The following is a 14366-nucleotide window of genomic DNA, read 5'->3' as shown; positions in this document are numbered from 1 at the left end:
GAGTTTAAGACGTGGACATGGTCATGTTTGTTGAATAAAAAATTTCTTTTTTTGACTGCCGATTTTTATTATTTTTTCCCGATCCCCGATACTCTGAAAAGCACGTGATCGACGCCGATTCCGATCACGTGATCGGATCGGGACATCCCTACTTTTTTTCATGAATACGTTCACGCATTATCCCGTGGTGAATATAAGTTTAATAATTTCGGAATGATCCGGGCTAATTCCTGGGAGGCTGGTTATAGGGTGCAACGTGAATTCTACTAAAACCATTTGCGTTTTGTCCCTGGACACGCTACTATTTCCAAATCAAATCTATATAATCGGTATTATGTTTCATCATGAATGCATGAAAGGGGGCGGGGGTCGTTTCTGATTATTTGATTGCCAGTAACGTCATTCGTTATTACCACAACACACGCCGATTAGGGGGATGGGTATGATAACCTTGCACGATCAAGCTGAAATTGACGTCGGATTGTCCTTACCTGTGGTCTGTGGTATTCCAAAAATAATATTCCAATTATTTGATCGCCATCCGGTCCATCCTATGTCCATCTGGTCCACGACATAACCCACCACAACATATGGATTGCGGGTCCCGAGAACTATTCAATGCGATCGGGTGAAGCCCTAGCTTTCCCATTACTAGAAAAGTCCACCCAGAGCGGTTTAAACGTAGCACCCGGTCTGGAACAGGGTTTACTGCACTCTCGATACTGCCTACTCTAGGGATGGGCGTGAGTAATCGCAGCTATGAGAAATCTATCTTAAATGATTAATAATTTTAATAAACTGCACCTTCGGAGTCCCAATATGCCTTTTAACGGCAGCATACAGGTCCCTGACATTGAATAGGATATTAAAATCGAAAAAAAGGGAAAACGATCCAAAAACAAATATATTGGCCGTTAACACATTAAAGTACCCAGTCTGCCACCGTTGAAAGTAGGGATGCTCGATATTGGCTTTTTTACCTATACCGATATTGTCCAACTCTTAATTTCCGATACCGATATCAACCGATACCGATATATGCAGGGTTTCCCCCCCCAAAAAATTGAATAATTTCAGGTAATTAACATTACATATCTCTTGTTGTGGAATTAACACAACATTATGCATACTTTTGACAATAAATAAAATCAGAATTTGTTCTTACTTGCTTGCCTGGGTAAATAAAGGTTATAGAAATGTAAAAAAAATATATATATATATATATATATACATTTTTTTTTTTTTTGAAAACCGATACCGATATTTTCCAATATCACATTTTAATGCCGATAATATCGGACATCCCTAGTTGAAAGCCTATGGAGATGTTTACCTTCTTTGCAGGGCTATAACTTTTAAAATTGTATTGCTATGACATTACTATGGCCCATTCAACATCGATTATCTATTGTTCAGGATGTGGGAACGTTATATTTTTTCATTCATACATTGTTGTGTTAATAGCCTCGAGAATAAAATTATGTTTTTAATCTTTTCTGCTGTAATTCCAAAAACAGTAGTTATAGGCCCTGAAGCATATCGATTATATATCGATTGGCGTTTCTTTCCTATACACGCTATATTAAAAAATTCAAATGTATATGATCGGTATACATTATGCTTCATCATGCGTGAAGGAAAGGGGGGGGGGGGTCGTTTATAATTCCTTGATTGTCAGTAACGGCTTTATTTAGTATGGGTTGATATATTGATCAGATGGTTTGCAGTGAAATTAATAAACAATTGGGCTGAAAATAACGTTGCTGTCCTCTTACCGTTCGCCGATGAGACTGGAGGAAAAAGATCCCAATTATTTGATGCCGATCTCCTAGATCCATTTCCGGTTTGTATGGCGCAATAAACACCGAAATCATATAGATTATTAAGTTTAGAAAGCGATCCAAATGCACTATAGTGTTTGTCTGGATCCACGTAACAAGATATCACTGCCGGACGGATTTCCGCGACACACAGATCGGCACTTCCGGTTTTGGCGAGAGTGTAACTCGCCCGACCATCCACCAGGCGGTGGTATTGAGGCGTTGCAATCTCATACAGGGTCCCGCTGCAGTCCGGAGGTTGGCTGGATGAATTATGAATGCCATGGCAAAAAAATGAAATATTGATCCCAAAAATGGCGTAAGTCGTTCTTGGCGTTCAACGCATGGCGGGCAAAAACGGCGTAACTCGTTCTTGGCGACCAATGTGTTAACCGTTGGCGCCCAATAACCTATATATACGTGGTTGGCCACAAAAGTGTTAAAATGAAAAATAGTGCTTGGAAAAGTCATTGAAAGTCCTTGAACTTCATGTTGCAATGTCTGTGGAAACCCTGATATAAGGTTATGCATGATTCCTATTAGCTGTGAGTGACCAAGCAGCTCGTACGTCCATCCGTCTCGTCAAGTCTCTTGTGTTTTCTTTTCCCCTCCCCATCCCGTCCGCCATCTCTCCGCGTATCTACGACCATGATGTGGCGCCAACAGGGACGGAGCGGAGACCATGTATTACTTCTCCTCGCTGGCGCTGACCCTCAACGAGCCCGAGGAGGGCGTGGCGCCCACAGACAGCCGGTGGCGGCCCGACCAGAGGCTGATGGAGGCGGGCCGGTGGGACGAGGCCAACGCCGAGAAGCAGAGGCTGGAGGAGAAGCAGCGCAGCGTCCGCAGAGAAAGGGAGCGGGAGGCCTGCAAGGCACTGAACCCACTGGAGGAGGAGGGTAAGAGAGAAGGAGGGATCTATGACATAATACTTTTATTTGTATAGCACCTTTCATACAGGGCATTGCAGTTCAAAGTGCTTTACATCAGTAAGAAATAAGATATACAATCAGTGTAAAACAAGCAGCAAGAGCAAAGGATAAAGTCGGATAAAATAATACAGATATATTAATCAAATCGTTCCAATAGACTTCTTGAATTTCTGTAATCAAAACATGATGAAGGTCATAGTATGCACCCAGCGGATAGTGGGGCGTAGAGATAAAAGTTCAAATAAGTAAAATAATAGCAAGGGTAAAATGAGCAGACATATAAAATCAGTTTTTCACATTAGGATCTAACATCCCAACAGACCACCTTGTTTATGAGAAGGCGGGATCGATGACATGGGAGGGAGGGAGGGAGGGAGGGAGGGAGGGAAGGGACTTTAAAACTGGAAATAAGACGGGAGAGGACATATGCTGTGTTTCTTCCAAACATGTCGGAAACTCCGAAATTCTAATTTCCTACAATGGACCAGAACAGCCTTTCAAGTAGAAATTCCACATTAGTAAATTTCTCTTAACTCCAATGTTTCTGGGATGCAGTTCCCTGATGTCATGTCAACATGCTGACATACACTGTAAATGACAAATAACATGACTTAGCATCTTTATAATGTTCTAAATACAGCCACACAGACAAATAACACGACTTAGCATCTTTATAATGTTCTAAATACAGCCACACAGACAAATAACATGACTTAGCATCTTTATAATGTTCTAAATACAGCCACACAGACAAATAACATGACTTGGCATCTTTATAATGTTCTAAATACAGCCACACAGACAAATAACATGACTTGGCATCTTTATAATGTTCTAAATACAGCGACACAGACATCAGCCTCTAGTGGACATTTCTGTCTCTTGGAGCATGTTTTTCGGAGCCGGGCTCCAGGAATGGAGGTCAACTGGAAAACGTCTGTCTTTAGACTTTGAACGGAACACAACATTCACGGGAAAGGAGAACTAATGCTGGGTATACGGAGAAAAGGGAGAGGTTTAGGAGTAAAACAATCGACCCACATGTCTCTGTTGTTTCTGTCTTGCAAAGTGTCTCTGTGTCCGTTTGTCCTTCTTTGTACCCGGCTTTGTTTCACTCGTCTTGTCTCTTTACCCCAAGCTGTCATTGAGGACTCCATCACTGACTCACCTTTGAAAAGCAAGTACTCCTCTCTTACTCTCCTTTTACCCCTATTCCTGATCTACACAATTTCTTAAAGGTGACAAAAACACATTATGTATAAAAGGTAGGTGCTAAATGTCATTAATCATCCATTCATTCTCTCATTCATTCACTCACGGCATTCTTCATGCTTCTTATTCGTAGGTCTGGGGCTGTATCAATATAATTGTTTATCAGTGTGATCATATTGTTTGTTTTGATCTCCTGAATCGTCATTCACAATTATTTTGTCTAAATTAATAATGTGCTAATCTTTTAGTCTGTTTCTATTATTTGGATTATTTTGGCATGTGACTTTACCATGCCTAACCATATTGTGATATATTAATATCATCATAAAAAATCCTTCTGACATATTGTTCTCATTTTCCATATTGCCCTGTCCTACGTCCTATGTATCAATCTCAAACCCCACCCTCTTTTCTCGATCCTCCAATCACAATGGTTGCTTCCATTTTGTCTGAGGGAAGCAACAGTTGTGATTGGAGGATCGAGGAAAAGGGGGCGGGGCTCGATACTGGGTCAATTCTTCATCTCACTGACGACTCATCTCTTTAACCCTTCCTCTCATTCCTACATCCAATTGTGTTCCGTTTAGCTGACGAAGCGGAGATTGGCACAGAAGCAAATGATGATGTTTCGTATGAAAGCAAGTACCACTCCTATTCCTCGCCTAGATTTGTAGTCTTAAAAAAAGAGCTTCCTTTTTGAAGTTTAAACTAAATTCCACCACATATGCTTCATTGGCTGTGTGGGAGAGGTTTTCTTTTTTTCTCACCACAGCCATAGAGTAGATTTTGAGTAGCTTTCTAGTTATTTTTTTTTTTGGTCTCATTATTTCAGTGATCTAATTCTGTTTCTTGTGCGTATGCTCAGCGGACACGGACGACTCTTCCTCTCATACACCTGTTGCATGCAAGTAGCCTTTCGCTCTCAAGTCACTCCTTCCTCCATGTCTTTCTCTACCTAACCTCACATAGCACCCATATGTGATACAATAGACCACCACAACACTTCCGCTATTCTGAAATCATGGGAGAGAGAGCGGGGGGAGAAAATGAATGAATGTGGATTAGAGCCTTGACATTAAGTGGTTGTAGCTACGGCTGTGGGGGTGCTGGAGACATGATCCAATATACTTTTATATGCCCGAGTCTCTCCTGAACACGGAGCGACCAATCCCAAGTCGATCGGCACTTTCTCTGCCGAGCTATAGTCACTTTTACGCACCTACTCCCGAACTACGCATGCACAGATTGCCCACGGAGTCTAGGTTCATCAATCTGCGCATGCATAGTTCGGGAGTATGTGCGTAAAAGTGACTATAGCTCGGCAGAGAAAGTGCCGATCGACTTGGGATTGGTCTCTCCGTGTTCAGGAGACTCATGCGTATAAACGTCTATTGCATCATGTCTCCAGCACCCCCACAGCCGTAGATGCAACCACATAATGTCGAGGCTCCACATTCATTCATTTTCTCCCCCCGCTCTCTCCTCCATGAGCTCAATCAATGTAACACGGAAGTGCAGTGGTCTATATCATAGTGTCTATAATTTCTTTTTTCTTTTTTTTTCACAACATGCGTCCTTCCACTTTTTTCCTCACAGCTCCTCATGGACCTTATGGCAAGTATTCTTTCTCCTGCTTCATCATGGCTTTAGATTTTCTTCTTTGCTAGTTCTTTTATTTGTAACAATAGCCCATAGTCAGAACCCTCTCTCCGTCGTCATTCCCTCCTCACGTTCTGTCCCCATCTTATTCTCCTTCAGCGGAGGGCATGGAAGGTCCTTACGGAGCTCCAGTTAAAAGCAAGTAACATCAGTCCTGTAGTCCTCCTGATCACACTACCTCCTGTCTTAATGCCCCGTTGTGTCCTCTGTTTTGTTGTCGTCTGTCGCTGTCGTTTGTTAGCTAGTCCTTTCTTTTTAGGGGGCTCTAGCAGGTCACAGTTTTAGACGACGGTAGAATTGGTACAATATCCTGAAGGGGTTCCTCTGTGTTTTTTAAAGGGATGCTCCCGTGTATTTTTAAGATGCCTCTCTCTGGAATATATCGCACATTTCCCTTCAATCCATCCAAAAAGCACTGTTTTGGTCTTTGAAATTTTGAAAACAGAAATTGTTTATTTGTTAACGATGCTTGTGGAATTTAATGGGATAAGATGTAGGGGTGGGACAAAAAAAGTTGATTCTGCAATATATCATTGGACTTCCTCTTGCGACACGTTATTGATACACTGGCACCAAGTATCGATATACGGTATATATTTATTTTATAAGATAAGACATTTTATTTATTTATTTATTTTTTGACAATCCCATTTTACTGCAATAAAAATGATTGGAATGAGGTGAGAAAACTGAAAACGTTATCTTATTGGATAAAACGGATGATGTACGTATATATTTTTTTATCGCAGATGGTAACAACGTTTTCCATTGGGGACATGTGTTAAAGAGACTATGCAATTTGTTGTACATCGTTTCATGTACAATTGGCCAGTTTGTGATGCACACTAAATAATAATAAGCTTATAAGCTGGCAAGCTTCCATGTCAATTATGTGAATAAATACATAAATCCTGAATCTTTTTTTCTTTTATGTATCGTAGATGACATTTCTTGCAATATGTTTATCATCTCATATCGTCCCACCCCTAGTAAGAAGGCATGTCTCAAATGTACACTCAAATGTCTCACAACACTGGAGCAAATGTTTTTTGGATTGATTTAAATGTGTTTTATAATAAATCACATAGGCTTAATGGATGGAGTATCCATTCAATACCGTAGCATTATGTTGAAAGGGTATCTCATGTTGAGCAGAGTACATTGGTCCCGGGGAGGCCTGGTAAACACTGGGCAATGTGGTTTTAACTTGACGCCACACGAGATCAACACACGCACGATCTCCAGAACGAGACTTTCTCTTGGTTTTCTGTCCGAAGGAAAGAGTGGAAAGAAATTAAGTGAGACGTGTGAAACACCTGTGCTGTTCCCAGGACCAGGGCTACCCATAGTCCTCTTAGCATATCATGTCAGAGATCCCAGGCTGCCTGTCCTGTTAAGATTCAGTGGCTTCTTCCCCCTATAGTCGTCATCTTGGATCACCTGGAAGCTTTAATTTGGGTTTAAAAGACAAATAGTTATTTTGTTTTTGTGTGTCTTCTCAGGCGCCTACCTGGAGAACTACGAAGCACAGTGGTTCAAGAAGATCGACGATCCCATCTCCGGAGAGGCCATGCACGTCTACAAGGGGGGCTACTGGGAGGCTAAGGACGATGGCACCTGGGATGTGTGCCCCGACATCTACTGATCGCATCAGCCACCTCTCCACCACCAAAAGTGGACTTCCTAGGTATATAGAAGAAGATGGCCCGGACGTACCCCGCCATTTACATTGCGACATGAGTGGACGCGCAAAGCCGGGGCATCAACCTCGCTACATCAATTCTCACACCGCCTCTCCATCTTATCGGCACAGATAATGGATTCACTCATTTTGATCGGGACAGAGGGCTTAGAATGGACTGCAGGGTGTTTCAATGAGACGAGGGGGGACCTGCACTGGTGTTCTGCCTTCATCCTCAACACGAACACCAACCAGCTACTTATTAGTGCTCTGGGTCCCTTCTCACTGCCTCTCAAACACTCTGGGCTCTCTCTGTCTCGCTCTCCACCTCGTGTCTGCAGGGCTCCTATCTCTGTCTCGCTCTCCACCTCGTGTCTGCAGGGCTCCGCTGTTTGTCTTTCTGCTTGTGCCATTACACATTTCTGTTGGTTGCACCATTGCTGGTGGCAGTTCTGCCTTTTTAAACATTCAATCATCATTTTCCCAAAGAGATATCTATCTAATTGAATGCATTTTTTTGCCAGATCATGCATATATGTAAGCTAGTTAACTAGTAGTAAAATTACTCTAAAACTACTGAATTGAGCTATGCATTTCGAAAAAAGCTAAAACGCATCGCATCGAATGCATTCCACTTTTGCTTTGTTCAAATGATAAGTCTGCTACTTATGTTTCTAAGAAGGAAATATATACTCAACTTGGCGATGGTTTGTGTTAGGAATACGATTTTTTTAAAGCAGCTCAATCCCCCAAGACGTGATAAAAGATTTGTAGCACAGCTTCACTATTTCTTGGAAGTGAGACGACTGTGTAGGTAAGTCATGTCTACACAATAGAATTATATGAATTATGAACCATTATTTCAGAACGTATTGTTGGCAAGAAAGCTGCAGAGAGGCAGGTCATATTTATTTTAAACGGAGCCACTCATAATTTGTGGTTGCATTTGTGTTTATCATATTATCAAAGAGGTAGATTGGTTAGATGATAGACTGTGCTTCAATACCCCATTTAAATAAGAGGGGAATACTTTACAATATTACTAAATATAAGGGCCTGTGAACTGAGCTGTCTAATCATCATCATCATATAGTATTTAAGCACATTCTTTACTTTGTAATCCATGTACATTATAGTGACATTCATAAGCACAACAACATATGAATGGGTTCAGTATTATGCCATCTCTGGATCAAGATATTGGTTCAAACTGATTTTGTAGTGGTGCCGCCAACTTGAAAATGTTAAAGGCTTCAATGACCGGTGTGGGGAAAAGTTTGTCTGGAGCCCTGTGAAATTACTTTATTTTTTTCCTCAGCTACCCATTGTGGAGCACTCTAAAAATATCAAGATCGATCTTGGGATTTTATGAATCGATAATCGCTCATTCAAATGAAGATCGATTCAGAATCGGGAAATTGATTTTTTTCTTTTTTTACCCAGCCCTAATCGTGCTTCAAACTTGCTGTGTATTGAGTAGGCCCAGTCCGTGGCCTGTGAAGAGGAACCATATTACTGAATATGTATTGATGAAGCTGCCCGCGTGTCCCTCCCCATCTTGTTCATGCTACTGCTAAAACACCACTCCCACCGCGGCTGGTAACAGCTTGGCCTGTCTCTGTTAACCCTCCACAAAGTGCAAACTAGGTCCACTCTTAACCCTTTCACAAGGGTTGTGAAAGGGTTCACCCTTTGTCGCGTGGCAGTGAAAGGGTTAACCAAAGCTGTAATCTGTGCTAAACAAAATGGCATCAGTGGGGAATATTGTGTCGAGTTCGGGCCTTACAAGGTCAAGCTGTGACCGGTAATATTTCAGTGGGTGGCAGGGCAGTAGGCAGACCCCATGATCACGCTGCAAGGCAGTAGGCAGACCCCTGATCATCACTGCTATTCCGGTGCCTGTATTCCTGCAGCCAGTACTTCAAAACCCCATGGCTGTTTGACAACTGATTGTGGCTTTGGGCTGTAATACATGAAGGATCCATTTCTATAAAAATGTATGATACTAAAATGGCAACACTTCCATTTGGTTTTACATTCCAAATATCCCTCCTGCCACCTCTTGCAGCTTAATAATTAATTCCAACTGCAATTAGCCCTGGTTTTGGTTATTCTAGCCTAAGTGATGCTCTGCGTGTGTGTGTGTGTGTGTGTACATGTGTATATCTGCGCACAAAATAGAATGTGAGGTCAGTGTTGACTATAAAACCACATGAGCTCAATTGTATAGGTTTGTCTCGATACTGTGTGTTAATGCTGTGCAAGGACTGTACTGTATGTTTTCAAGATAAATCACAAGATAAATCACATTTTATATTCAAGTGTACTTAAATGAAAATCATTGAAATCTACAGAGCAAAGCATAACATTGCAAATATTTCCATGTAAATAATATGAACGATGAAGTAACGGTGATATCGATGTTAAGTGGTAAAACTGATAGAGATTTAATTATGAAGGTGATGTGCTTCGAAGAAGTTATTTTTTAAGCAAAGGAAGTTTAATTGTTTTGTTGATGTTTTTTTGTTTGTTTGTTTTATCCATAACTGGATAAATGTTCATTGGCTGAGCGGAGTCACTTTAAATGTAATTGAGTAAAAGTACAAGTATACAAATCTAATAATACTAGAGTAAAGTACAAATCCCCAAAAACAGTACTTAATAAGTATTGTAACAAAGTACAATTACTCAAGTACTTTACACCCTGGGCCCTGCCACACATTTCCTCTATCTTAACACTTTACCCTTAACCTCATCACCTCATGCCTAACCCTAATGTAAAAATAGGAGATAACTTCCCTAAATCTCCTGTATCCTATCTAGACATCACCTGTTAATGGGTGAAAACATCTTTTACACAACAAAAGAATGCTCCAGAACTAACCCTCAGGAGTAAGCGACAGGTGCGATTGGAGGATCAAGAAAAGAGGGCGGGTTTGAGATAGGTCAATTGGCATAATTGTCATCCTATTGTGCACATTTGGGATGATTTTAGACAGCCCTGCTAGCACCTACTTGATTTGCAGTGGTGGTCCTGGAAACGAGGATGGAGTCAAGATGTGGAAGTGATTTAATTATTTTTAGACGGGCCTATAGAAGTTGAATGTTGATCTCGATCCTGTACCTCCATTCATTGTTAGACTTGAGTTGACAAATTTCCTGTTCTAACCTGTTTGTCTTTTTGTTTGTTCTTTCTACTCGTTTAATTAATTTTAGTTCTTATTGTAATTGTAGTTTCTAGCCCATTCAAAGTACCTGTTTGTCAGTCCTCTCTTTTCACTTTAGTTTCCTTTATTTTCCCCTTGTGCTCTGTCCCGCTGTAATCCCCGTGCACTGTTGTGTTTATCATTACCTGACCAACCTGCAATGCCAACACTTTTTTAACTCCACTAACAACTTGGTTATAAAACTATATTTCTACTTTGGTAGAATAATAAAAAATTTAACACGGATCACCTTGATCTGATTTAGGAAATGTTAGACTAGGAATTATTCTGGTAATTCAGGCTTTTTATGGCGATAGAATGTGTTTTCTTTTTTTCTGGTTTCCAAAATAAAGCGGGTCTGTGATGTCACTACAGATATCAAGGCAGCCAATGTTGGCATTTAGCTATTCATGACTTCATGGTGACATGCACGCTCAAATTTATTTTTAAATTCCACCCTAAAGTAAAATAGAATTGATGTTATTTCTATATTACAGTACAGCTCAGTTTCAATGTGTGAATATGAACAAGTCTCTCCTTAACTATTTCACTACCACACTACAGACGGTTAACCGTAGTGAAAGGGTTAACCTGTAGTGTGGTTGTGAAAGGGTTAACCTCTAGTGTGGTTGTGAAAAGGTTAACCTCTAGTGTGGTTGTGAAAGGGTTAACCCTTTGTCGTGTGGCAGTGTAAGGGTTAACCTGTATTGTCGCAGTGAAAGGGTTAACCCTTTGGTAGTGTGGTGGTGAAAGGGTTAAGCTGAATACCAAAGAGATTGTGTCATGAGACTGACCCGGGAGCTGCCCCACAGACAGTGAATAGTGGAACAACTCCCAAGACACTATAGTACCTGTGGTGTTTCTACTGGGCTATGGGTACATTTTCTGATTCACAGCTAAAAGAAAACACATTTGGATGTAATATCTCAAACAAATTATATGAGCCAACCCACAAAGTATGTCAATAATTCAGTGTGAGTGGACCTACTCTTAAAAAAGGGTCACCTGATGACATCATAAACTAAAGTTTTGATGCTCTGTTTTCCAGCTTAGGGAGACCGTTGTCTCTGTTAAATTACTCAACTGTCCAAGAACAGTGGAATAGCACAATGTCAATTCTGTTTTAGGGTGGAGTTTTTCCCAGCTTTAAGCTTAACTGATCTGGAGACTAAAAATACATTATTCTCAGTCATTTTCAATTTTTTTGTAGTTATTTTTTTTTTGCAGCTTGGCCATTTATTGATAACCTAGCAGAAATGTGTGACAGGTTAATGACATTAAAGCCTGAATTGAGATGGAAGTATATGTCTGTGGTTTTAGTTGATTTTCATACAAAACATCAACCAGAGGTCTGGTCTCAAAACTGTAATTCTGCAACTGACTGCACAAAATATTGGATTTGGGTATCAGATTATAGGTTTCAGTTGATCAACAATAAAAAAGTTATTGTCCCTCAGTGCAATCCAACATTATGAAATGACTAGACTATTTATAATAAAACACAATATAATGATAGGGATAAGCGCTCAATGAAGAAACCCACTCCCATCGCCAAAAGAAAGTCGAACATGCCTATAAATACTTACACACTACAAATGTATTACATGTAAGGCTGGGTATCGCCACTGATTTCCCGAATCGATTCGATTCACAAGGTCCTGAATCGATTCGATTTCCCATTAAATTCGATTCCGATTCACAGAGTCCAGAATCGATTGGATTTCCGATTAAATTCGATTCAATGCTATAAAATTGAAATGGTTCAAGGAACCCTCTAACATGTTGCATTGTTAAAAATATCAATGTTTACATTAAAGGAAAACTCCAACATTTGGGAAATTAGCTTATTTACCATCTACCCTGGAGTTAGACAAGAAGATGCATACCTTTTTCTTCTCTGTGCATGCAGTAGGAGTAGGAAGACGTTGGGAACTAGGCTAATGGAGGAACCTACTTCCAGTGACTGACGCTAAGCTACTGTGTCTGTAGGCAGAAGAAAAAGGGTATGTATATCTTCTTGTCTAACTCCAGGGTAGATGCCAAATAAGCTAATTTCCCCAAATTGGGGGATGAACAAACAAAAAAGAACGATCTTGGGATTTTATGAATCGATAATCGCTAATTCAAATGAAATGAAGATCGATTCAGAATCTGGAAATCGATTTTTTTTAACCCTAATTACATGGCCCATAGTGGCCCCCAAACATTGTCAGGTTAGATATGTTTCACATACAGTGTCATTGTCAAGAAGAACCCTTCATGTCATATCAGACTGCCAAACACTGATGGTATTAGAAGAGATAGCGCTGGACTCTTGCTATTAGCACCTTGCAGCTACTACTCAAATATTTCTTCCAGAGGAATTAGTTCAAGAGACTTATTCAACACACGTCACACTCAGCCCCCTAAAACAGCAACCTTAATGATGTGATCTGGGTCAACGGGCACAAGTGTTATTCAAGAAGTGCTAGCTACCTCTCAGGTTGAGTCTCCTCCCTCTGATCCCCTGCCTCCCAACATGATCACTTCCTGTACTGATCGAGCTCATTCAAATACATGCTGTTGAATTGGACAAAGGATGTTTATTTCTACCGGAGAAGTACATTTAACCAACTTGCTCAACTCCCATTACGCAAGTCAATGGGGGAACAAAGACATTTCTTTAAAATTCACATGCACATCGTTTCACTTAATCCCATAAACTTTATTTACATCAAAATTGTGTTAATCCGAGGCGGCTAGGTGGTGCAGTGGGCAAGGCGCTCACCACCAATGCAGGAGACGCTGGGTTCGAGCCCAGCTCTCCACATTGCTATCAGCAGTATTAGGGGGTGGGAAGCTGATGGGTGGGGATCGGACGTTGTGGACAGCGACTCCTACAGGTCGTTTGGTGCGCCTGCGCAGCAGAATCAGGAAGCGACGGGGGCGGCGTGCCCTCCAAACGCAGACCCCCGACGCTGAGAGATCGCGCTGTGCAGGTGAAAAGATGCGACTGCTGCTTCCTCGAGTACCGGAGGGGACACGTGATGTAAGGCTTAGTCCACATTGCAGCCGGCTTGTGGGAGGCATGGCCTAACAGCGTTCGAGACAGGGGAGGGTAGAATTGGACGATATGAAATTGGGATGGGAGAAAAATAGAAAAAATGGGAGAAAAAGTAGATAAAAAAAGAAAGTGTGTTAATCCTCAAGAGGAAATTAGATTGTCATGTACGCAGTATAGTGTATCATAAACAACTCTCCACAGCCATACTGTATATAAAAATAAATATAGAAAACATTCAAAGAAAAATAAGAATGGAGATTTAAAACAAATGATTATATTATTATATATCTGCTTATTGATATTGTGTAATGTTCATACAGTACTGAACAGCCTAGCTTAGCACAAATGAATGGAAGCGGTGGAAGGTTTGTCTATAAGATGCATAGTTAATAAGTGGGGTTTTCTGACCCAAGAACTCACTACAAGTTCAGAAATTAAATCAGAAAAAGATGATTGTGTGACGGTTAACCGTCTGTAGTGTGGTAGTGAAAGGGTTAAGTGTGTACTGTAATGCTTTAATCCACCAAAATAGTTGTAAAGGTTTATTCCACCCAATAATGTAATAGTTTGTAATAGTGTAATAGGAATAATGCGGGGAGATCTGCTTTCGTCTGTCTATGTATACCCAGCTCCCTTCACTTAAGCCCTGTCTAGCACATTGACATTAATGGCTACTAGAGAAAATAAATTGGTGGCTGCCACCTGATGGAGATTTGCTTTCTAGTGAGTGCACCTTTCTAGTACCTCCCGGTTGGACTACTGTAACGGAGTCCTGTTCGGGGTACCCAGCAAAGCCCTGGACAGGCTCCAGTA

General features: G+C 40.9%; 1 protein-coding gene across 3 annotated transcripts in view; it reads left to right on the top strand.

Annotated features, from left to right (window-relative positions):
* Window positions 1–11011, top strand: part of LOC311232335 (oxysterol-binding protein 1-like) — a 47082-nt gene extending 36071 nt beyond the window's left edge. The window contains exons 15-18 of one of the 3 annotated variants that reach the window (XM_084319095.1): window positions 2487–2719; window positions 3891–3929; window positions 5723–5761; window positions 7126–11011. In XM_084319095.1, coding sequence (XP_084175221.1) covers window positions 2487–2719; window positions 3891–3929; window positions 5723–5761; window positions 7126–7268 — 454 coding nt within the window. In that variant the 3' untranslated portion in view covers window positions 7269–11011. The remainder of the gene's footprint in view (window positions 1–2486; window positions 2720–3890; window positions 3930–5722; window positions 5762–7125) is intronic. The other 2 variants (XM_084319096.1, XM_084319097.1) reach the window with 2 other exon arrangements.
* The last annotated feature ends 3355 nt before the right edge of the window (window positions 11012–14366 follow it).

Source organism: Notolepis coatsorum (assembly GCF_963971535.1).
Source record: "Notolepis coatsorum genome assembly, chromosome: 7".
In the NCBI taxonomy this organism is placed as follows: domain Eukaryota; kingdom Metazoa; phylum Chordata; class Actinopteri; order Aulopiformes; family Paralepididae; genus Notolepis; species Notolepis coatsorum.
Note: the sequence above shows the minus strand (reverse complement) of the source record. Positions and strands in the feature narration are given on the sequence as shown.